The sequence below is a fragment of the Chelmon rostratus genome, chromosome 10 (genome assembly GCF_017976325.1).
Source record: "Chelmon rostratus isolate fCheRos1 chromosome 10, fCheRos1.pri, whole genome shotgun sequence".
In the NCBI taxonomy this organism is placed as follows: Eukaryota; Metazoa; Chordata; class Actinopteri; order Chaetodontiformes; family Chaetodontidae; genus Chelmon; species Chelmon rostratus.
In genome coordinates this window covers 27,376,301-27,397,500 of record NC_055667.1, presented here as the reverse complement: position 1 = coordinate 27,397,500, position 21,200 = coordinate 27,376,301, and the positions used below count along the sequence as shown (strand labels likewise).

Sequence of the window (21,200 nt, the reverse complement as noted above, 5' to 3'; positions counted from 1 at the left end):
AATGGTGGGTGGCAGCAATGTGCTGACACTGTGTCACCAGAGGAATAATTCACATTATGACATCTGAGTTACACTGACTGACGGAGGCCAGTCCAGCATCACTATCTTAAAAAACTTCTTTTGTCCTCTTTTTCCACTCAGGTTATTTGTGCACAAACCTTCACTGGACATATAAACAGGTGGAAAAGTACGAAGGAGAAATGGAAATAAATGCTGCAGTCTGAGACATTTAAACAAGGACGAGTCACGTAAAAAATTTGGCAAAGTTTTTGCTCTTGTTTAGTCAATATTTTTAGATATGCAACGTGTTAGTTCGTCTCGAATGATGTAATTCTCCTCACAAATATATAGTTTCATTTTTAAAACAGCTCAGAAATTTACACACACTGTAGTTTTTGTCAAATGTTACTCAAATAAGAAGAAGTAGTGCATTTGTTGGGACTATTTTCAGTGGCGGATTAATCCACATTTGGTGCTGTAGTGAGTATCTGTTGAGTCAAAAGGCCTTATCCTTAAAGCTGTTTGCTGTTTGTTCCTCTGCTTTACTACGTTCTCTGCTTCCGAGTCTTGCTTTTAAGTCAAATTTCCTCTATATACACACATACACAAATACACACAGAAAAATGCACGTACACACCTCCTCAGCGCTGTGGATTTTGTTCATCATCTTATTCTCCTTCTTCTTCAAGATAGAGAGAATCAGCTGCTTTTTGCTGGTTGCACCGTACAAGACTGGTTCCCACATCTTTAAATCTTCCAGGTCAAACAGCATGCCCTGCACACACACACACACACACACACACACACACACACACACACATTTACTTTAGTCTATGTATTTATTTGTGATGAAGGTCGTTTCCTTACGTTTCTATCAGATCTCTTGTCTCTACTGATTGGGGCTGACAGCACATCAGGTCTGGAATTGTCGTGGACTCACGGCGCAGCTGTTCCTGCAGTCTTGCATGTTCACGTAGTAGTTGAGATTGTTCCACACGCTCTCGACGCCCAGGAAGTTGTCATCGTCAGTGGTGTGGCTGCTCCCGGTCAGAGGGTCGATGAAGAAGTTCTCCTGGATGCTCCGACTCCCCGACAGCACCAGCACCCAACAGTGCACCCGCAGTCCTCGTAGGGGGTCAGCGGGTCGCTGCTCGCTCTCCTATTGATGAGAAGAAAGAAGAGGTCAAAGGTGAAAGCGGTGGGAGTACAGACAGAGGGGTTTATGACTAACTTTAGCTTTATTTTATTTATTAGAACAGGGAACCTGCGGTCGCTCTCATGGACTGACGTGGTTTTTATTACAGTGACACAGTATTCAAAACACTGATCAGCTGACAAACACAAGATGAGGATTTTAGCTCATCTTCAGCTGATGTGTGTATACTTAAAGGTCATATGTGTATTTTAAGGTCTTATTTGTTACTTGACACTACGAGTAGCCTCATATGTGACCACTGACAGATTTTTGTTTTCATTTAAACTCAGTTTTGTTCCTGTGTATGCCATTTCTTTGGTTTGTCTATGAATCACAATCTTAAATTTGAATGAATTACAATGTTGTAGCTTCTCTAGCACGAGTGCAATGACTGATATCTGACAGTAATTTCAGCCCTTTCGATGGTACATAGCTCACAGGGTGACTCTCTCACATGATTACTGTGAATTTGCCCTGTACACTACAGTGTAGAGTCCATGATCTACCTTTGGTCATTTTCATCAGTCAGACCCCTGTGCAGTCTGTCCCTACAGTGGAACGACAGCTGTGTTGGTTTGACAGGAAACAGATCACATTACCGCCTGTAGTTCCTGGTTTTGATGCAACGCAGCTTCAGCATCCTGTTTCTTCTTCTCTTGCTGCATCAAAAAGTGACTCTTCAGCTCCCTCACATATTTCTCCGTGTATTTATTCTCCTGTGGCTCCTGCTCTGAGATCACACTCTGTATATGCAAACACAAAGCACAGCCAAGAAAACACATTCATACCTGCGAGTCAAAGATCTGTGTGACTGCAGGCTGTGGGAGAAGCTGTTCACATGGACAGTGGGTTTGCAGTAACATACACTGAACAAAGAGCAGCACTTACCTTGACCTCAGTGTCCAGCAGGGGGCACTCCTGCAGGCTCTGGTCGAGCAGACACATCTCTTTAATGGCATAGCCGCTGACACAGTAGGCGTCGTAGTGAGCGCCGAGCAGCAGGCTGCAGAGCAGGGTGGCATATTCAAAACATGTGGCCCGCTGACTCTGCAGCACTGAGGTGGAGGAGGACAGTTTCTGGGGCTGAGACAGCAACACAACACACACACCATCACTATTGCTCAAACACTGAAAAAAGAATGTGCATGTGTGCATTCATGGATGTGCCTGTGTGTAAGCATGTTCAAGCTACTCTGTCTTCTACAAGCCTCCACTGCACAATCGATTTTCTTATTGAGGGTTTGCTAGTCCACCTGTGTGCGGATTCCTCATGTTCTGTCCTGTGTCATTTTAATGGGTAGCTCCACTCATTTTATACATAAAGGACAGGAATGGCCCTAATCAGCTGGTGAAAACATGCAAGAAATTTGTGTTTAGCACAAGAGGAGTCAAATGACAGATGCATCATGGGAAGTGTAGGATCCAGTGTTTCTGAAACTTAAAGGTCAGGATGTCTTTTTTCTAATCAGTCTCCCACTGTTCCTCCAACTTTAGGAGTCCAACACTAAAGTTGAACACTTTAAGAAAGGACAAACAATCGTTGTGTTGTTGGAATTCAACAACTTAAGCTTCCATTACACCACTGCGTTCATAGCACACAACCAGTGATTAAGGGTTCGAAGTAGGACTTCATTATTCTATCCCTGGCAAAATCTTACATGTTGTATTATATTCATCTGTTAGAATAAACCAAAGGATAAGTCAGGCTAATGGGCGCTGAAGGATCATGTATCACCAACATAAATGGCTTTGATGTTCCAAATAAACACTTTGAACTGGATTCTTGTTGAAAGGTTCATGCGCTACCATTTGATCCATGTTAAAATGATATGTAAGCCATGTGTGTTGGGACGTGGACAGGAGAGTCGCACACTGTGTCTCAGCTTTATAGAACAATTGATGGCACCTTCTCATCAGCTCTGAGATGGAACGCAAATCTGCAATCGTTCTCATCATCTGACAACTCAAGACAGTGAAATGATGATGGAGTTGATCTTGTGAGGGTTAAGAAGTGCTGTGCATGGACACTACAGCCAAACACCATGTCCTTTAAATTTACACTTAATTACTTTCAACACAATAATCACAACTTGAACCTTGACATTGACAGAATTTACAAATCAGAAACTGGTAGTTACTGTTACTCCAACATGATATGAATGTGGCATAATGACACATCTGTTAGCCACATTGGCATCAACCACTGAGCAGAGGTCTTGCTCTATTCCAGGCAAAGCGATTTGGTCAGTGTGTTGTTAAATGACAGCAACTGAAACAAGTGGATCAAATTATTATTTCTGCAATTTCTGACCAGGTCCACAGGCGGCTCCAAAGGGTCAAGAGACAGGAAGTTAGCCACGAAGGAGGCACAGCCTTCCCAGGTGAAAAGCTCAGGGCAGACTGCTGGTGTGGGCCGAAGAGTCGTTGACACAAACTTCTGAATATGAGAAAAATACAGGCATCGGACAGAGATACATACAGTCTGTGAGCTGTTTGATGATGCCAGGACTTTCTTCATGAGTGACAAAAAGAAAACAGACAACAGATGATGCAAACATGTCTGGTGAGTTAAGTTGGATTGTTCGTGTTACCTTAACACCACATTCATTGACAGGGCAGAGCAGCAGTGGCTTGCGTTCGGGATATAAGTGTGAATACTGACACTGGAAGTTATCTGCAATGGCCAACAGTCGGATCTCGCCGGGGGAGTTAATCCTGTAGGACTCAGGACACAACTCGTCTGCCTCCAAGTTCAGGCTGGTGATGGAGAGCAAGTGAAGACATCAGGTCTTATGACCATCATCACACACCAACAAGATCTGCAGTTGTTATTGTCTGTAAGGTTTTGTGACTGTATTTATAACTGTGAGACTGTAAGTTTCAAATGTTTGTACCTGAAGGAGCCCAGAAGGAGTTCAGTGGTTACACTTGTTTATTGTTCATTCAAATTAAAAATCATTTTCTCAAACTATTTATTAGTGAGCTCAATATAATGAATCAAAACTTCAAGCTACTTAATTTATTTCCTTGAAAAAATAATTTTGAATCCAAAATGACAAATGCTCATGCTCTCATCTTGACACCCAATCAAACTCTTGACAAAAGTAATATTTCAATTAACTGATCATGAAGATCATCATTAGTTGAGGTGCTAACTGGCAGCACCATCAAAGTTTCAAAGGTAAAACACACAAGTGCATTTAAGGGACACAACACAGTGTTGTCTTCAACACCAGGTATATCAAGGTTCATCTATTTGTTATTTTACGTCAGACTGTACGATGAAACGTGACTTGTAGCCCCTTCATGCTACACACACATAAAACATATATACCAATATTTAAATTAGAATACAATACAAAAATGAAATGAAATAAAACAATATATGTGGAAATGTACAGTACATGTAGTATCAGTGTAGCATTCTTTGTCATTTATTGATGGTGGAGGATGAGGACAGAAACAGCACCATAGCCTGCTGGTCCAGCAGCTCTGTGGCCAAACCACAGCAGTGCGGACATATCAGCTAAAGTCAGGTGTTTTTTTTTACCTTTTCCAATTGGTCTGTACTCAAAAAATGCCAAAAATAAAAGTTGTCTTGTTTTGCAGATGCATTTTTGATAAAACGAAATTGCTAATCTCACTGACAAACACATTGTTTTTCCTCTGACTCGTGTTTTGTCAGTAAAATGCTTTTAATGTGAAGCTGTTGCTGCAGGAAATGTTCCCTTTTTATTAGCAGAAACCTAAACTTTTCTGGGAATGATGTCTGAGACACTCAGTTTGTAATACTGCAAATATATACAGTAAATATTGCATTGCTTTCATCGGTGGAACACAGGCTCAATCACCATTGTGCTACCTCATTCAGTAATGGATAGTGACATATCAGTCATTTATGTAAATGAAAATCTTTGGGATTATAACTTCAAACTGCTAATTGTTTCAGCCCTAAATGTAACGACAGGTATATTGAGCACACCAATGAGGAATTTTACAAATGATTTTTAATTTTAGGGCACAAATAACTAACTCCTGGTCTCCTTCAGTGTGTGAGTGTGCGTGGTGTGTGTATAAGCTATGGATGCTCACAGATGCTCCTGAGGAGCAGAAACATGGAAGTTGCTGAGAGTCCCATCCAGCTCCGTCAGCTCTCTGTCATCCTCTTCCTCCTCCTGTGTCTCTCCATGTCTGACTTGCTCCTCACTCTCTGACTCCAGTACAGTCTCCATCTATAATAGAAGTATTAAATATTTTAAATAAAGTTTACACATAAACATGAAACAGTCATTCAGAAACACAGGTGTTATTATTTTTGCAGATGTGGTCAGAGTGAACCTGACCAGCAGCTCATGATCAATCATTATCATCCTGTCACCAACAGATTATTGACATGTGTTTGTCAAACCATGCTAGGTAGATTCTCTCATTTACAGAAAAGCCACAACAGGTATATAGAAATTAAAAATTCAAACCAATTACAGGTGGTCTGAACATGTTGGACTACAGCCTGCATATTTACATCGACATACATCAGGTCCGATCCTGGGAGCAATATGTCAGGTACCATGAAAGAAGTCAAGAGGTTAAGGAATAATAAGAGTAACACCTTTGAGTATAGGGACTTAGAAATAGGAAGTTTTATTATATTTTTTGATGAACAGAGTACCCGTTTAATGATCACAGGGTGGACTGATTGTCATTGCAACCTGACAGAGAAAGCGGGGAACAGAGCCAAGACTGCATTGAAAATTAGTCAGGGTATCACACATTTTAAACATACTTACAAAAAAGTATAAACTTGCAACTTACAAGGTTTATTCATTATTATCACTCATTACAATGAGTATTTATCATCAATATTTGTGTTCATCACTGTTGTGAGGATAAAAACGTTAGTCTAACCCTGGGGAGAATGGTGCAGTTTAGTGTGGATGTAGTTTAATGTACTTTTAGGGTTCCATGTAAAATCCAATGTTACCCGGATGTAACGGGTAACGGGTAATAATTAAAACTGTAATTTACAGGTTGATAAATGAAACAAAACAAGGACATTATGGCAACAATTTATGTATACTCAGTCAGGCTGGATAAATATATTTAAAATTCCGTTCAACCTTATCGGTGAAACGACCGTTAACGTTGACAAATGTGGAAATTGTGTAATTTGAATTAAGCGAACGTTAGCTAACGCTTCAGTTAAAATAAGGCATAAACGAGTGACTGGTCTGACTGTTACAAACACATTCAAATATTCCCACGAACAACTGAAAAAAGTGGAAAAAGTGAAAGTTTGACTTACTCAGTTGGTGATAGATGGATAATCTGTTCTTTTCTGTTGAGCTAATTTACTTAATTACAGTTAAACGATCGATACTTGGAGCGTTGTGACTACTGCGTGTCCATGGTAACAGCGAGACGTGATGACGTATACATGTTGCCTTCAGGTGCTGTCAGAGAAAACTAAACGGAAAACGAAAACGTTCTAAAAAAGCTCAAGAACAATCTCGAGAAAATGCTCATGTTGCAGTAAAATGTTCCCTGTCAGCGTTTTACTATCATGCGATGATTTTGGATGAATATTACCGCTGCATTAACGTGTTTTTTGCATTTTACTGCCGCTATATACTGTTGGGTAATTTGATCACAGTAGGGCCGCATATTAACCATTTAGACAGTGAGGGAGACATTTTCATCATCTATTATCTTTGTCTGTCAAAATGAAGTGCTGGATGTTCCAGAAACTTCTCCAGCTGAGTGAAAACAAAGCAAAAATTTGTTCTCATTTCCTTCCATATTTCACAAAAAACCATCTCAAAAATCAATAATTCAATGCCATCTCAGTTAGATTATTGTATTGGAATTTATTGTATTCAGGGTTTAAAGCCAAATGATCTCACCCCTTCAGGTGGTACACAGGTGCTTTATTACAAGAAGAAATGAGCCGGACAGGACGTGTATGTATCAAACACTGTAATCTGTAAAGCTGTCAGACAAATGAAGTGGAGAATAAAGGAGAATATTTGGCTCAGAGATGTTGTGGGGTAGAAGTATAAAGTTATTTAAAGTTGACATATTCAACTTTAAACATGAGGTATTTGTACTTTAGTTGAGTAAATGTACTTAGTTACATTCCACCACTAGTGGCATGACAGCTGAAAAGATGCTTGAAGTTGTTTTATCTTTGTCTCCTCCTCTGATCTGCAGGGAGAACATGAGGCCTTGGTCTCAGCTTGTTCTCCCTGCAGATCCAACAGGAGGTCATATCTGTTCTGAGCTGGAAGTAGATCAAGAGCTGGACATGAAAAAGTATTCAAAAAAGCATCATCACAAAGAGGAAATAATCCATTACAAGTAAAAGTCCTCATTAGGAATTTTATTGAAGTACTTATTACAAAAGCATTATCAGAAAAGTGTACACAAGTGTAAACTACTAGTTATGCAGAACCTCTTTAGAGTATTACATATAGTATATTGTTGGAGTATTATTACTAATCAGCTTGTAAGTAGCATTGAAATACAGCAGCTGATTAAGATGTTTTATACAATATTAAGTAATCAGCGCATCATATTTTATAAACTCATCAGACATTTTCTATGTAAAATAATACAGTATAATAAAGTAGCAAAACATTAGCATTTAGCTCAAAACCCTGCTGCTCATGTAAAGCTTCACTTCTGCAACCACAAGCATTTAAAAGACAAAGAGTCCTCAGTCCTGATGTTGGTGAAGCTCAGAAATATCACATGTGATAATTATTTGGATAATTAAGGTGATGATAGAAATTACAGAACGACAACAGCAAAATATTCCTTTACAAACTACTTTTCTGTTTTAGGATAAAGGAAGCAAATCTGTGATGAAAACAGAGAAAATTTTGAACAAGATTAAAGCTCATCTATTGTTGGACAGTTGCTCTTCGTCTTAGTCTCCTCCTCCTCCTCCTCCTTGTGGAAGATCTGTCCGTCCAGCTGCTTCCTCCAGCTCAGGCTGACGTCTTCATTCACACCCTCATCCTTCAGCCTTTGTTTGAGCTGAGATACAAAACATTTGCTGTTTCTGAATATCACTCACAGAGAAAACGCTCTTCTTCTACCACATCCTGCATTCTGTCTTAGGGCCCTGCTTCTCTCTTTCATATTCATATTCACTCAGCTATCACTGCTGTATGGTTTGCATGTTTTTGACACAAGTCTACTCTCAGTGAGGATGACACATACGTGTTCACTCTGCATACAGAGTGAACTCTGAGGAGTCCAGCACGGTGTTGAGGGACTGCTTTGACAGCACCGACTTGGAAGTGTTGTGCAGTCCTCACAAGGACATCAACAGTTTGTGTCGACCCTGCATCCACCCTGTAAGAAGGAACGCTACCGCAGGTCCTTCATACCAACAGCTGTCAGAGTTCAACTCCAGCATCATTAAATGTAGCACTGGGTCCACACACATACTGGTTTTGCAGGTTACTGTTTGATTTATGTTTAACATCATGCTATCACATATGTGCAATATCTTGTGCAATATTACATTTTTATTCTCTTTAGGTACTGAACCTATGCATTTGTTTCTACTCTGATATATTTATCTACTGTGCAATAGTGCAAACACTGTACTTAATCTATCCATACCCACCATGTGCAATTTTCAAAAAATTTCCATTGGCAATATATTTTTTATTGTCTTTTTGTATAAAATGCACATATATATAGTCAACTTTTATTTTGCATTTTGCTTTTTATTCTCTTATTATTCCTGCTGTCAATAACACCATAATGTCCCCGGCAGGAGATTAATAAAGTTTTATCTTATCTTATCTTATCTTTCAGCACATTCACACTGTTCACACTTATTCGGCTGAATCATATGAATCACCTGGTTGTTCTGTTTTGAATGTAAAATTAGAGCTTAGCTTTACCTGCTTCAGGATGTCCTCCATCACAGCAGGGTCATTCAGATCCAGAGAGGAGCCCATCTTCATCAACCTCACCTTCATCACTTGCTTTGAAACTGGCACGACTTAAAAATACAAACTGAGTTACAACTTTCTGGTTGGGTAATATTTGTCATTCTTCCAAATGTTAAGACACGGAGGAGAAAAAAAAAAACTTTCCAAATGATTTCAGACACATTATCAACTTTATGGATGTTAAAAAGTCCCTCCACTGGGTCTGCAAATAAAATAAACCTAAATCCACATTTAAATGTTAAGTGAATGATAACTTACCAGTGCAAAGGAACGGTATCTTCACATCACAGTCTATGTCCGCCCATTTTCCACCGAGGCTGAACTCTGCCACCACACAAGCCTCCTTCCCCGAAATGTTGTTAGGCTCCCCTCCTTCCTGTCTCCAGTACCTGAACGAGGAGGTACTTCCATCTGACCACTTCCAGGACTCTCTGAAAAGGCCGATCCAGACTTTGTCTCCTCCAGACTCAGACAGCAGCTCCGCCATCTTCTGGTTCTCTGCCATGTTTCTCACAGTGGCGAGGTCTGTGTGGTGAGCCCTGCAGTAGCTCTGGGACTCAGACCAGGTCATGTTATCGCTGGTGAGGACAAATGTCACATTTGGCCCTGAAAATAGAGCGAGTGCTGTGTACAGTACTGCTGTCATGACGTACAGTGTGCTATAAATAATGTGCTATAAATTGTGCTCAGCTAGGATGCTGCAATGTACAGAAATCCAGTGTGAGGCGGGATTAGCGTCATGATGAATCCATTCAGAGCGACAGTACAGAGTCACATTAAAGAGCAAATCCATTTGAAAATGCAACAATCAAAGATATTATCAGCACAACATCGAGCACTTAGTTTACTCTTTTGCTTTGTGTGTAGATGCAAACTGAGCTCTGCTCATGTCTTCAGTCAATCTGTCAGCAGGCTGGACAGACGAGTATTCTGTCATAAATTCATGATCTGTAGGAAGAGTCCTCACCTGTGATATCAACGCAGAATGCTGGGAGGGAGTTGTCACAATAGTAATCGAACCAGCCTCCAAAATCATACATGCCAACACAGTATTCTGCAGCCTTGAGGTTATCGGGCTGGAAATGATTCCAGTTCTGGAACTTCACGCCTTTGTAGAAAATTTCGTCTGTCAGAGACCACCTCCAGCTGCTGGTGTCGTCATACAGTCCTATCCAGACTCGCTGAAAGCAACAGCAGGACAGGATCACCTCAGTCCTGCTACTTGTTAGCCTTGAACGGCCTTACGAAACTGAAAGCTGCTCGACACACTGCAGGTAACATCCCAGGTCAAACAGTCGTATACTTTAATGTATTAGAAATAGAATTATTTCTAATTTATATAATATAATATAATATAATATAATATATATAAGAATATAGATATATATTTAAGAATTATCATTAAATATAATATATATAATAAGTATATAAAAGTCTTAACAAGCACACTTTGACTTTTTGTGCTTTATTAAAAGTATGTTTAAAAAGAGTTCTTCTAAATAAACGTCATTAAGTTCCACCTAAATGTATTAAAAACGAATATTCTGCAATACTTAAAGTGGAATTTCAAAGTACTTCCTTAAAGTGTTTTTTATTGTAACTGTATAATAAATTGTACTTAAGTGTTAAAAAAGTATATTAAATTACAAATTACTTTTAATAATAATAAAGTGTACTTATGAAGTATACTTTTTATGAAGTCCTTTGTAAAACGCTATTAGCAGCTTAATTAAAGTTTACTTTAATTTCACTTAATTTGTACTGCGAATGTGTTTTGAATGTTCATGAATCCTGATTTTCACTGGAGGACTTCAGTTCACTTAAAGTTTGTAAAAAGTTGAGCCAATATAGTGAATATTTACACTTCAGGTGTACACTTCCTCCTGGTGTGTTCATCACTTCTTAGTGTCCCCTGGAAACTCGTGTTTTCAGTTCTGTTCTGTGCGAGTCCTGTCTGGGTTTGCTGCTGTTTTCTGTTTTCTCACTTTGCAGCGTTTCCTCTAAACACTGTGCGTGTGTGGTTTGATGAAGATCTTTTCGTTCTGAGTGTCTGCATGTATTTTCTTCATTTGCAGTACATTGAGCTTTCAGGGCCACCATACGTAAGTCTGACTGCAATCATTCTTCATCAAACTCTCAAACGGGACAGAAGCAATAAGAGGGGATAGATGTTATGTTATATGAGCAGTGAACTCACATCTTTGTATCCAGGCGTGGCCGCCTTGTGTGACGCTGCCATGTTGACCAGGATATTCACGTCGTCCATGTTGTCTACGGTGGCCAAGTCGATGTACTTTTCTCTGCAGTAACTCAGCGCGTCAGTCATGGTCTTCAGTTCATAAACAAAATGGTAGTGATGCTGACCGTGTGAAGAGGCAGCACACAGCTCTGCAGCGACAGACAGGCAGACCGCTCACATTTCACAATTCAGTGTGTCGTCGGCTTTGTAGTAAACTCAGCGTAACAAAGTACATTTACTCGAGTACAGATTTCAAATTACATCTAATTATTTTTTAAATGAAGATTTCGTCATATGATGAACTTACACTACATTGTTGTATATTAAACCAGTGGTTCCTCAGCTTTCTGGCCTGACCTCTCACAGGAGAACAGTGTGTACTTGAGTTAAAACTGTTAGTGGTTATTAGTTTCGTACATTTCCCCTCTGAACTTCTGACATCGACTCATTAACTTTAACCCTTAAAAAGCAAATGACCCAATATGTCACAAAAAAAGCAAAGATTAAAGAAAAGTCCAGAAACTGAAAACGGGTTTGCGTACCCAAACTTTTTTCTGTGAAGGGCCTCGACCCTGAAATTGGGCCCCAATTAGTCACAGGAGACATTTTACTGCACAGCCAGTACTTTTACTGCATGAAGCTGACAATACTGCTGTGCTTTTACTACTGGTAGTCAATTTATGTGACTATACTTCTGTACTTCTAGTTAGAATACAGGTTTGCATTGTTTCAGGTCAGTCTTATAGATCCACTGAAACAGGCTCGACTTGCTGTCATCATTCCTCCTTTTAAACTCATTAACAGATTCCTTCCTAACGAGCTTCCAAATCCACAGTCCTTCTTCTGTGAGAAACATATTGCAGATGTTTCTGATTTAATCGCATCATGTGAAAATCTTCCAAAGTCCTTTACTGAGCTGCGTTGGAGGAATCTGAACTCAACATTCAGATACTGTAGTACAGAACTACTGTCGAAGGGCCAGATACAGGAAATCTTTCCTGCCACATGCCATTACACTGTACAATAACAGCTAAAAAAAAAATAAAAATACAATACTTCTTATCACTACTGTTTGCTGCTTTTGATATTTTAATTTTAATTATTATGTATAAAATGTATATAATTTTTACTGCATGCTATTTTGATATTTTATTCTGTATAGTTTGCTCTTTTTGTCCTATTTCACAAATTTTCACTTTTTTCATTGTGTTATGCTTACAGTACACTTTATTTCTACACACTGTCATTTGCTGTAGATATTCTTTTTTGTGCAATACTTTTTAATTACTACTGTTTACTATTTTGCTATTTTATTATTATGTATATAATCTTTTTACTGCTCGCTATTCTGATATTCTATTGTGTATAATTTGCTCTTTATAGTCTTATTTCAGAATTTTTCACTTATTTCACTGTGTGTAATGCTGCTGCTGCACTGCAATTTCCCAGTTTGGGATAAATAAAGTATATCTATCTATCTATCTATCTAAAACAAAGACACCTGGTCAAATGTTCAAATGGGAGCTCGACTGTAGTTTTCAGACTGAATGAAAAACTGTGAATCTATCCTTTAAATCCAGGGCTTTTATTTGTAATGGAGTATTTGACGTATCGATTCTTTTACTTGCCGTAAAGGATTTGAAAGACTGAAAGAGCTGCAGCACTATCACAAGACATCTCAATGCAATTGGATGACCAGCTGAAGGGGCCTCTGACCTGAGACCCCTGCACTGCAGGTCTTCATCCAGCCATGTAAAGAAGTCATGAAGACAAATTCAATCAAATCTGTATTCAGTCTGCATTAGTCTGTCCCTCAGTACATGGAGAAGTACTACAGCTGAAGTACATCCTAAAAGTTCTGATACAAGTTTTATAGCTACAAATAAACATCAGTACACCATAAAGAAAGTGTAGAAACGTGTAGAAAACAATGAAAGACTTGCCTGATGTCGCCATGATGAGCAGAAGAATCATGTCCATCTTCGTTTGCTCTCTGTTGATTCAAATGAGAAACTTCAGACTTGCAGCTGCTGAAAAAGCTTATCAAGTCTGACATTAACATCTTATAGCTTCTCTGCATCATTGGACCTCACGTGAACCTGTCAGAGGCAACAAGTATTTGCATATGACGCAAATAAAGGTCCTATTTGGCAAATATTTGGGGTATCACAAGAATCTATCCTTCATGGACCATGAATGTCTGAAACAAAGGTCATCATTTCATGCAGCAGTTGTTGACATATTTCAGTGTGGACTGACAGACGGACAGAAAAATCCATCCTTTGTGTCCAGCATGGCTAAAAATACAAAGATAGTGAGACAGACAGTGTAAACAAATGAAGGAGGATGTGAAGGTGTCAGGAGAAACATTCAAATCATTTGCAGGTTCTGTGTTTTCATTTACATTGATGTTCTGAGCGTGACACTGCTGAAAGAGGGACGCCGGCTGGACTTGTGTTTCAAACCAGCTGCTGTTATGATTGAAATTAGGGCTGCAACTAACAATTATGCATTAAAAAGTAATCTGCCAGGTTCTAGACTGATCTAATAATTGTTTAGTCTATATAACGTCAAGAAAATAGTGAAAAATATTATTTCTCAGGTCTCAAGGTGACTCAAATATGTTCACGTAACATATAAGTTATAAAACAAAAAAATATCCATAATCAGCAAAAAAGTTGAAACTGAATGTTTTGACCTTTTCACAGGAAAAATAACTGAAACTATTAATAAATTATGAAGACAGACTTTTTTCTGTTGATCAACTAAATAATTAACGGACTAATTGTTTCGGCTCTATTTGGAATCAATAATCTATTAATGGATCTGGATATAAATGGTGTGCCAGCATCTTACAGAGTGGAGCTGCAACTAATGATTATTTTCACCATTGATTGAAAAACGACCGTCACAATCTATCGAAGGTTTTTCTAAAAACCTGATTTACTGCAACGTCTTGTTTTATGCGACCAACAGTCCAAAGCTATTTAATTAGATATCACTGAGGACCAAGAAACAAGTAAACATTTACATCTGAGAAGATGGAACAGGAGACATTTTGCCATTTTTGCTTCATAAAATGACCATTAATTGACCATCATAATAGTTGCAGATTAACTTTCTGTCAATGGGCTAAACGATTAATCGTTGCAGACCAGGAAAAAGAGACGAATAATGACCTCAGTGGATTTCCACATGGCTCATTTTACATTTACATGTTTTCATTTTGTTTCTATAGAACTGACATCAAATATTTTGGATGGTGGCGTCACCTGATGTAGAAACAAAGCCAAACACAAACCATGAATGTTACATTTTAACTTTGCAACATTAAAGTTCGAAAGTGATTTACATTAAAAATACAATCCTCTTCCATTTCATATTAGAAACATCCGTCTCTGGCTCCGTTTTCCTTTCTGCTACTAGTATTTTCTCTTTTTTTAAGTTGTTGACAATTACATTAATAAACACTTAAGAAGACTTTATATCTGCTTACAACCACACTATGTTACAAACAACTTGTTAAATGTTTATATAGCGCTTATAAATGCTGTTAAAGTGTTGCCAAAACCGGACCAATGTGAAACGTTTATGAACGGTTTGATGTTGAACGCAACTCAAACTGTCACACAAGCGAAAAACTGTGTTAAAAAAAACAGCAGCTAGCTAATGTTGGCTGAGCACCAACACGTATAATAATTACACGTTTGTATATGTTGCTCTTCAGTCGCCTATTTGCTAACATGTTAGCTACACCCTAACACGTTTGTTCGTGTTTTTTCAGTATTCCTTTACATGCGCTAACGTAGCTAAAAGCGGTTTGTTCTTGAACACGGCTCGGGTTAGCTTGTCGTCAGCGCATAGAAACGCGCATGCGCACATCGCTCACTTCCTGGTAGCTTCACAGCAGCGGCAGCGGACTCACCTGAGCTCCTGTGCGTCCTGCAGTTGTTGATGTTTGGTCGTGTCTTCTGTGTCAGTGTCCTCCCGTGTCTCTGTCCCGTGTCTCTGTCCCGTGTCTCTACATGCGCGCTCCCGTGTTCGTGGCGCTGGCTGTTTGGCTGCTGAGCGATGCGGCGGCTCATCAGTTCACCGAGGAGGACATGGCCGGTGTCAGGTAACCCAGAGGGGCACAGACAGACAGCCCCACAGAGCTGCAGTGGTGGAGGAAGTATTCACATTACATTTACTTCAGTGGAAGTACTAATACCACACTGTGAAAATAAAGAAATGTATCGTGAAAAGTAATAGTGCAGTAAAATGTTCCTGTCAGTGTTTCTCATATCTGATGTTTGTGGATTAATATTCCTGCTGTAGATGTTTCAGGTTGAGCTCATTTGAACAACTTTATATACTGTTGGCTGGTTTAATCTACAGCGATGCATCATATTCTATAAGATCATCACGTGTTTGTCCTGTGAGAACCTTGTATCTCAGAAAAACAGCCTGTTTTCAGCTTTGTGACGATGCAACATTCAACATCGAAATCACCAAAGCAGGCGATACACTAGACAGGAAGTGTATGAAAAATTGTAATCTGTAAAGTAGCAAGTAACTAAAGCTGTCAGACAACTAAAAAAGAGTAAAAAGCTCAACATTTTCCTGAGAAGTATAAAGTTATATGAAACTGAAATACTCAAGTTCAAATATAAGGTATTTGTACTTTACTTCCTAAGTGCAGTACTTGAGTAAATGCACTTAAAAGACCTTAAGAGACACTTTATGTTTTTACAGACAGCGCATCAAATCCATGTTCTACCATGCCTACAACAGTTACCTTGACAACGCTTTCCCCTACGACGAGCTTCGCCCACTCACATGTGACGGACAGGACACCTGGGGCAGGTAAGGTGACATCATTGTGTTATAGTACAGCACGTTGAAACATGAAATACCTTATAACCAATAACTCACGATCCTTATTGACACTGCAGCTCCACTCATTCGACTGTTCTCTTTCTTTGTGTGGTGTGAACATCTGGTTTGTGCAGATATTCAGTATTTGTCAAAAACTCTCCATCTTTTCTCGACAGTTTCTCGCTCACTCTGATCGATGCTCTCGACACTCTGCTGGTAAGATCTGAAGAGGATTTGGGAGTATTTCTTCCACAGAAACATGAATCAGAATTACTTCACAGGATCTTGAATGCTGCAAACATCTGTGGTCGCAGCTGATCATTAGCAGAGAGATCATTAACAGATCACTGTCTGGTGCCTTGAATCAGTCAAAGAGATGCTGCGTTCAGGTCTAATGAACAATGACGGAGCCGTGCTGATGTGATCATGTGAGATGTTTAAAACTGAAATTTCTTTGAAGGTTTTGGGAAACCACACAGAGTTCCAGCGCGTGGCGTCGCTCCTCCAAGACACCGTGGACTTCGACATCGACGTCAACGCCTCCGTGTTCGAGACCAACATCAGAGGTACAGACAGACATGGCTGAATGAATCAGAGGTTTGGTCTCTGTGCCAGTCTTTAACTGCCCTGTGTGTGTGTGTGTGTGTGTGCGCGTGTGTGTGTCATTTTTGCAGTGGTGGGTGGTCTGCTGTCAGCTCATCTGCTGGCAGGTCGGGCGGGGATGGAGCTGGAGCCCGGCTGGCCCTGTTCAGGACCGCTGCTGAGGATGGCCGAGGACGCCGCCAGGAAACTGCTGCCCGGTATGAAAACGATCCACAACAGCAGGAGCGATCAGAGGTCACGAGAGGCGGAGCCTGTGTGTACAGGTGAAGCCTGACCGAGGTGAAGTGAGGGCAGGTCGACACTCTGACCCCACATTCACCTGCAGCAGGTGAAGCGTCATGTCAGGCGTCATGGCAACAGTGTCAGTCCAGAGTCTTTCATTTCACTAATAATCACATTAACAGTGATATGAAACAACTGGTCCATTAATCAATCAGTCGGTTGAATAATCACCAACTATTTGGATAAAATGATAATCAGTGAAGTTACTGATCAATTGCAAATGTTGAGCATTGATTGATTCCAGCTTTGCTGTTTGTCTCTTTGATGTGGAAGAAGTTACTTCTTGATCATTAATGAACTACTTTTAAAAATAACTGACACATGAATTAATCATGGAAATAACTGCGAGCTGCGTCACATACCTTAGTCAGAATTGTGGTCATTAAATCCACCACGCTGTGTGCTGTCACATGTCTGAATGACCGCAGCGTTCCAGACCGCCACCGGCATGCCGTACGGGACAGTGAACCTCCTGAACGGCGTCAGTCCCACTGAAACACCTGTCACTTGTACCGCCGGCGTGGGAACCTTCATCCTGGAGTTCGCCACGCTGAGTCGACTAACAGGGGACGAAACGTTTGAGAACGCAGCTCGCCGAGCCCTGAGAGCCTTGTGGAAGACCAGATCTGACATCGGACTGGTAACGAGTCCACCTGTCTGTGTGTTTGTGGTTCAGTTACCATGGAAACTCCTAGTCTAAACATTGCCTACAGTAGCTACATAAGAAATCTGCCTCCTGCCTACATTTTGACTGGAAAAGCACACAAATACAAACGGCTGTCTCCCTCTCTCACCTGTCTGTCTGTCCAGGTGGGTAACCACATCGACATCCTGTCTAAGAAGTGGGTGGCTCAGGATGCCGGTATTGGAGCGGGGGTCGACTCCTATTTTGAGTATCTGGTGAAAGGAGCCATCATGCTGCAGGACGAGGAGCTGCTCAACATGTTCCAGGGTAACGCTCACAACCTGCTCCTTCTCCCTCAGATACCTTCACCCAGGTGCTACACCCAGGCCACGCCTCCACCCTGATGACGGACAGATAAAGAACGAAAACCAAGCGCTGTACAGCTGAGAAGCTAAATGCGTTTAGCAAGTCAAACTGACATCAGTGTGATGCCTTTTCTCAGAGTACGACCGAGCCATTCAGAACTACACCCGGTTTGACGACTGGTACCTGTGGGTCCAGATGCATAAAGGAACCGTTTCCATGCCTGTGTTCCAGTCTCTGGAGGCCTTCTGGCCTGGCCTGCAGGTACGCACACTTACAGAAAACACCAACCCTTTTCCTAACTCAAGTCTGAAACAGTCATTTCCTGTGTGTGTGTGTGTGTGTGTGTGTGTGTCTGTGTGTGTGTGTGTGTGTGTGTGTGTGTGTGTGTGTGCGTGTGTGTTTCAGTCTCTCCTGGGGAACCTGGACAGCGCAGTGAGAACTTTCCAGAATTATTACTCAGTATGGAGACAGTTTGGAGGTCTGCCGGAGTTTTACAGCATCCCTCAGGGCTACACTGTGGACAAGAGAGAGGGGTACCCGCTGAGACCAGGTCAGTCCACCTGCAGCGCCTCCCACTCAGCAGTGACGTAGAAAAATAGAGCCAATAAAACATCAGCACACGAAGCTGCAGTGTTACAGTGTAAATAAAGTTTTTTGGTTGGGTAATTCAAAGGCAACTGTGTTAATTTCTTCCAGAGCTGATCGAGAGTGCCATGTACCTGTTCAGGGCGACAGGGGACCACACCTACCTCCAGCTGGGTCTCGATGCTCTGGAGTCCATCGAGAGGATCGCCAAGACCCCCTGCGGATACGCTTCTGTAAGATCTGTGTGTGTGATCCTGAAACAGTTTTCAGAGGCAAAGACACCGAAGTTTAGTCCACAGTCATGCTAGCAGCTCTGTGAGGCTGCACAGTGTTCGCTGTCTGAGTTTATGGAGTTAGCATGCTAACATTAGCAAAATAGCACTAAACCAAAGTGCAGCTGAGGCTGATGGGAAGTGGTTGTAACTGAGGTGTGGTTTCTCTGGTGCAGGTTAAAGACCTGCGAGATCACCAGCTGGACAACAGGATGGAGTCCTTCTTTCTCGCCGAAACCATCAAGTACCTCTACCTGCTCTTTGATCCCGCCCACTTCCTGCATGGTGGCGGGATGGAGGGGGCGGGGTCCTGGGAGGAGGGAGGCGAGGGGGGGCAGTGCGTTTTAGGGGCCGGTGGGTTCATCTTCAACACGGAGGCTCACCCTCTTGACCCGGCGGCGCTCTACTGCTGCAGCCGGCACGCCGAGGACCGACGGGAGCTCAGAGACATCCTGCTCAGCCTATCACAGCCCGCGGAAAAGTCCAGCAGCCAATCGAAGCCTCCCCCCAAACAGACAGGAGGCCATCCCCTCAGCCAATCAGAGAGCATTGCACTAAAACCAGGTGAGAAGAGGACGCCTCCCCTGCTGTCCTGCCCCGTTCAGCCGTTCAGCGCTCGACTCGCCATCCTGGGACAAGTTTTCACCGATAACACCTGACCCACCGTCCTGGACCACACGACGACTCCGCACACTTTTACTGCCATGTGAAAAACATTTTACATGTCGGCTTTGAGGGAAGTGAGACAAACAGCCACCAGGATGTCTGAAAACCTGGAGTCACGAGGTTCCAGTTTCTGATCCGGGTCAAGTTTTATGTGGCAGGAATGAGAATTCTTGCACAGATGAACAGATTTTCTGCTGTGATGAAGACACTCAGGACCCGTAAACCAAGAGCTCTGACTCACTCTGCTGTGTTGACTCTGGGGCTCTAATTTAAACTGAAGGTGAAATAGATTTTTATTTATTAAACATGTTGTTGTTGTTGTGTGATTTGTCATATTCTTATTTGTTTACCGCCCGCTCTGTTCCTGTCCACCTGTGGCTGCAGTTGTGTAAAGCTGCCAGTAGGGGGCAGCACCAAAGTGTCCATCCATCATCAACTAAATCTATGGCCCTCAACCTGGGGCCAGGATCCTGCAGGGCCTCCGGTGGTACTTTTGGAGGCATTGTGAGATGGTATACAAGATTATAAAAACACTTCTTGTTCACTCATTGACTAAAATATTCTTTTTATCTGATATTAAGATTTTTCATGTGAAAGAGGAAGTTTTTAGATGACTGAAGGATGAATAAAATGACCGGAAACACAATCCTCTTTTTACATGAGCTGCCCTCGACCATCTGCAAGAACATTTATGGAAATTAAGACTCCTAAAACTACAACCAGTCAAGAATTACACAATGAGCCAACAGTCAGTTTAATCTGTGGTGACGTGCTTTAAAGAAAAAAGAACAGCGTCATGTCACGTGAGCCACCTGTGCTGTTTCTGTCGTACTCAGGAGTATCTGAAAGACATCGATGATCGAGGCCGAGATCAAAGCCTGAAGTTCAGTGTTAACAGAAAGTCCGAACTCGTGCCTTCATTTGAATGTTGGCACGAGTCCGTGTGTCCAGCTGCTCTGCTCCCACACACACTCGTTTATCAGCACTCGGTCTTAGCGTGGAGGCCTGTGAGTCAGCTCATTCAGGCCCGAGTCTTCTAAATGTTTGCAACCACAGGAACAACGACAGAGAGACGCTTTGATTACACGTCTGTACGTCTCCTCTGGTCACCAGCAGGCGGTCCGTCCCTCTGTATGTCCTCTCACTGAGGTGCCTCGCAGACGGTCTCCCTGATGAGTCTGACAGTCCTTTAGCTTTCCCCGACGCATCAACAGGTTTGGACTTATGATTTCATTCTTCACACAACCTCTGTGTCACTTTGCATGTGAACACCTGAACGCAACATGAAAGACTTCCAGTTGCTGCGTAATTCCAGAGTGAACAACTTCTGCTGTTTAGGCTACAAGGCGGCGATGGACGTCCATCTTTGAGAAAAATGTTGAAGTGAATTTTCCTGATTTGCTGCTTTTCCTCTGAATGATCTGAATGTGTTTGTAATAATGTGGAGCTTTGGACTGAACAAACACTGTGAAGGCGTCACTTTGGCCTCGTCGTCACCACATTTCTCACTATTTTCACAATGTTTCCAAACCGAACGATCGAT

The 21,200-nt window shown here is 41.4% G+C and overlaps 3 protein-coding genes across 3 annotated transcripts in view; 1 reads left to right on the top strand and 2 right to left on the bottom strand.

Annotated features, from left to right (window-relative positions):
* The window catches only part of ccdc135 (coiled-coil domain containing 135), a 10,650-nt gene extending 5,223 nt beyond the window's left edge, over positions 1-5,427 (bottom strand). The window contains exons 1-7 of the mRNA XM_041946592.1: positions 5,288-5,427; positions 3,787-3,952; positions 3,507-3,632; positions 2,084-2,278; positions 1,795-1,938; positions 941-1,159; positions 638-775 (exon numbers count right to left, since the gene is read on the bottom strand). Coding sequence (XP_041802526.1) covers positions 638-775; positions 941-1,159; positions 1,795-1,938; positions 2,084-2,278; positions 3,507-3,632; positions 3,787-3,952; positions 5,288-5,427 — 1,128 coding nt within the window. The remainder of the gene's footprint in view (positions 1-637; positions 776-940; positions 1,160-1,794; positions 1,939-2,083; positions 2,279-3,506; positions 3,633-3,786; positions 3,953-5,287) is intronic.
* A 2,427-nt stretch (positions 5,428-7,854) lies between these two features.
* LOC121613310 (C-type mannose receptor 2-like) lies at positions 7,855-13,391 on the bottom strand. The gene is made up of 6 exons (XM_041946649.1): positions 13,345-13,391; positions 11,360-11,550; positions 10,130-10,343; positions 9,421-9,768; positions 9,112-9,212; positions 7,855-8,230 (listed from the first exon to the last, which is right to left on the bottom strand). The coding sequence occupies exons 1-6, from the start codon at positions 13,379-13,381 to the stop codon at positions 8,084-8,086; spliced, it is 1,038 nt and encodes a 345-aa protein (XP_041802583.1). The 5' UTR covers positions 13,382-13,391; the 3' UTR covers positions 7,855-8,083.
* A 1,928-nt stretch (positions 13,392-15,319) lies between these two features.
* On the top strand, positions 15,320-20,371 carry edem2 (ER degradation enhancer, mannosidase alpha-like 2). Its single transcript, XM_041946091.1, has 11 exons — positions 15,320-15,518; positions 16,136-16,246; positions 16,435-16,474; positions 16,719-16,824; positions 16,933-17,058; positions 17,572-17,783; positions 17,954-18,095; positions 18,271-18,395; positions 18,540-18,684; positions 18,831-18,952; positions 19,168-20,371. The coding sequence occupies exons 1-11, from the start codon at positions 15,427-15,429 to the stop codon at positions 19,648-19,650; spliced, it is 1,704 nt and encodes a 567-aa protein (XP_041802025.1). The 5' UTR covers positions 15,320-15,426; the 3' UTR covers positions 19,651-20,371.
* The last annotated feature ends 829 nt before the right edge of the window (positions 20,372-21,200 follow it).

What these genes read in the sequence shown, in the direction of transcription:
- LOC121613310 (XM_041946649.1), bottom strand. Translation starts at nt 13,381, where the DNA reads ATGGACATGATTCTTCTGCTCATCATGGCGACATCAG. An exon ending in CCACGCCTGGATACAAAGAT is followed by an intron (nt 10,344 to 11,359) that starts GTGAGTTCACTG and finishes TGTTGCTTTCAG; the next exon opens with CGAGTCTGGATAGGACTGTA. An exon ending in GATACCGTTCCTTTGCACTG is followed by an intron (nt 9,213 to 9,420) that starts GTAAGTTATCAT and finishes TGTATTTTTAAG; the next exon opens with TCGTGCCAGTTTCAAAGCAA.
- edem2 (XM_041946091.1), top strand. Translation starts at nt 15,427, where the DNA reads ATGCGCGCTCCCGTGTTCGTGGCGCTGGCTGTTTGGCTGCTGAGCGAT. An exon ending in ATGCTCTCGACACTCTGCTG is followed by an intron (nt 16,475 to 16,718) that starts GTAAGATCTGAA and finishes ATTTCTTTGAAG; the next exon opens with GTTTTGGGAAACCACACAGA. An exon ending in GTTCGAGACCAACATCAGAG is followed by an intron (nt 16,825 to 16,932) that starts GTACAGACAGAC and finishes TCATTTTTGCAG; the next exon opens with TGGTGGGTGGTCTGCTGTCA.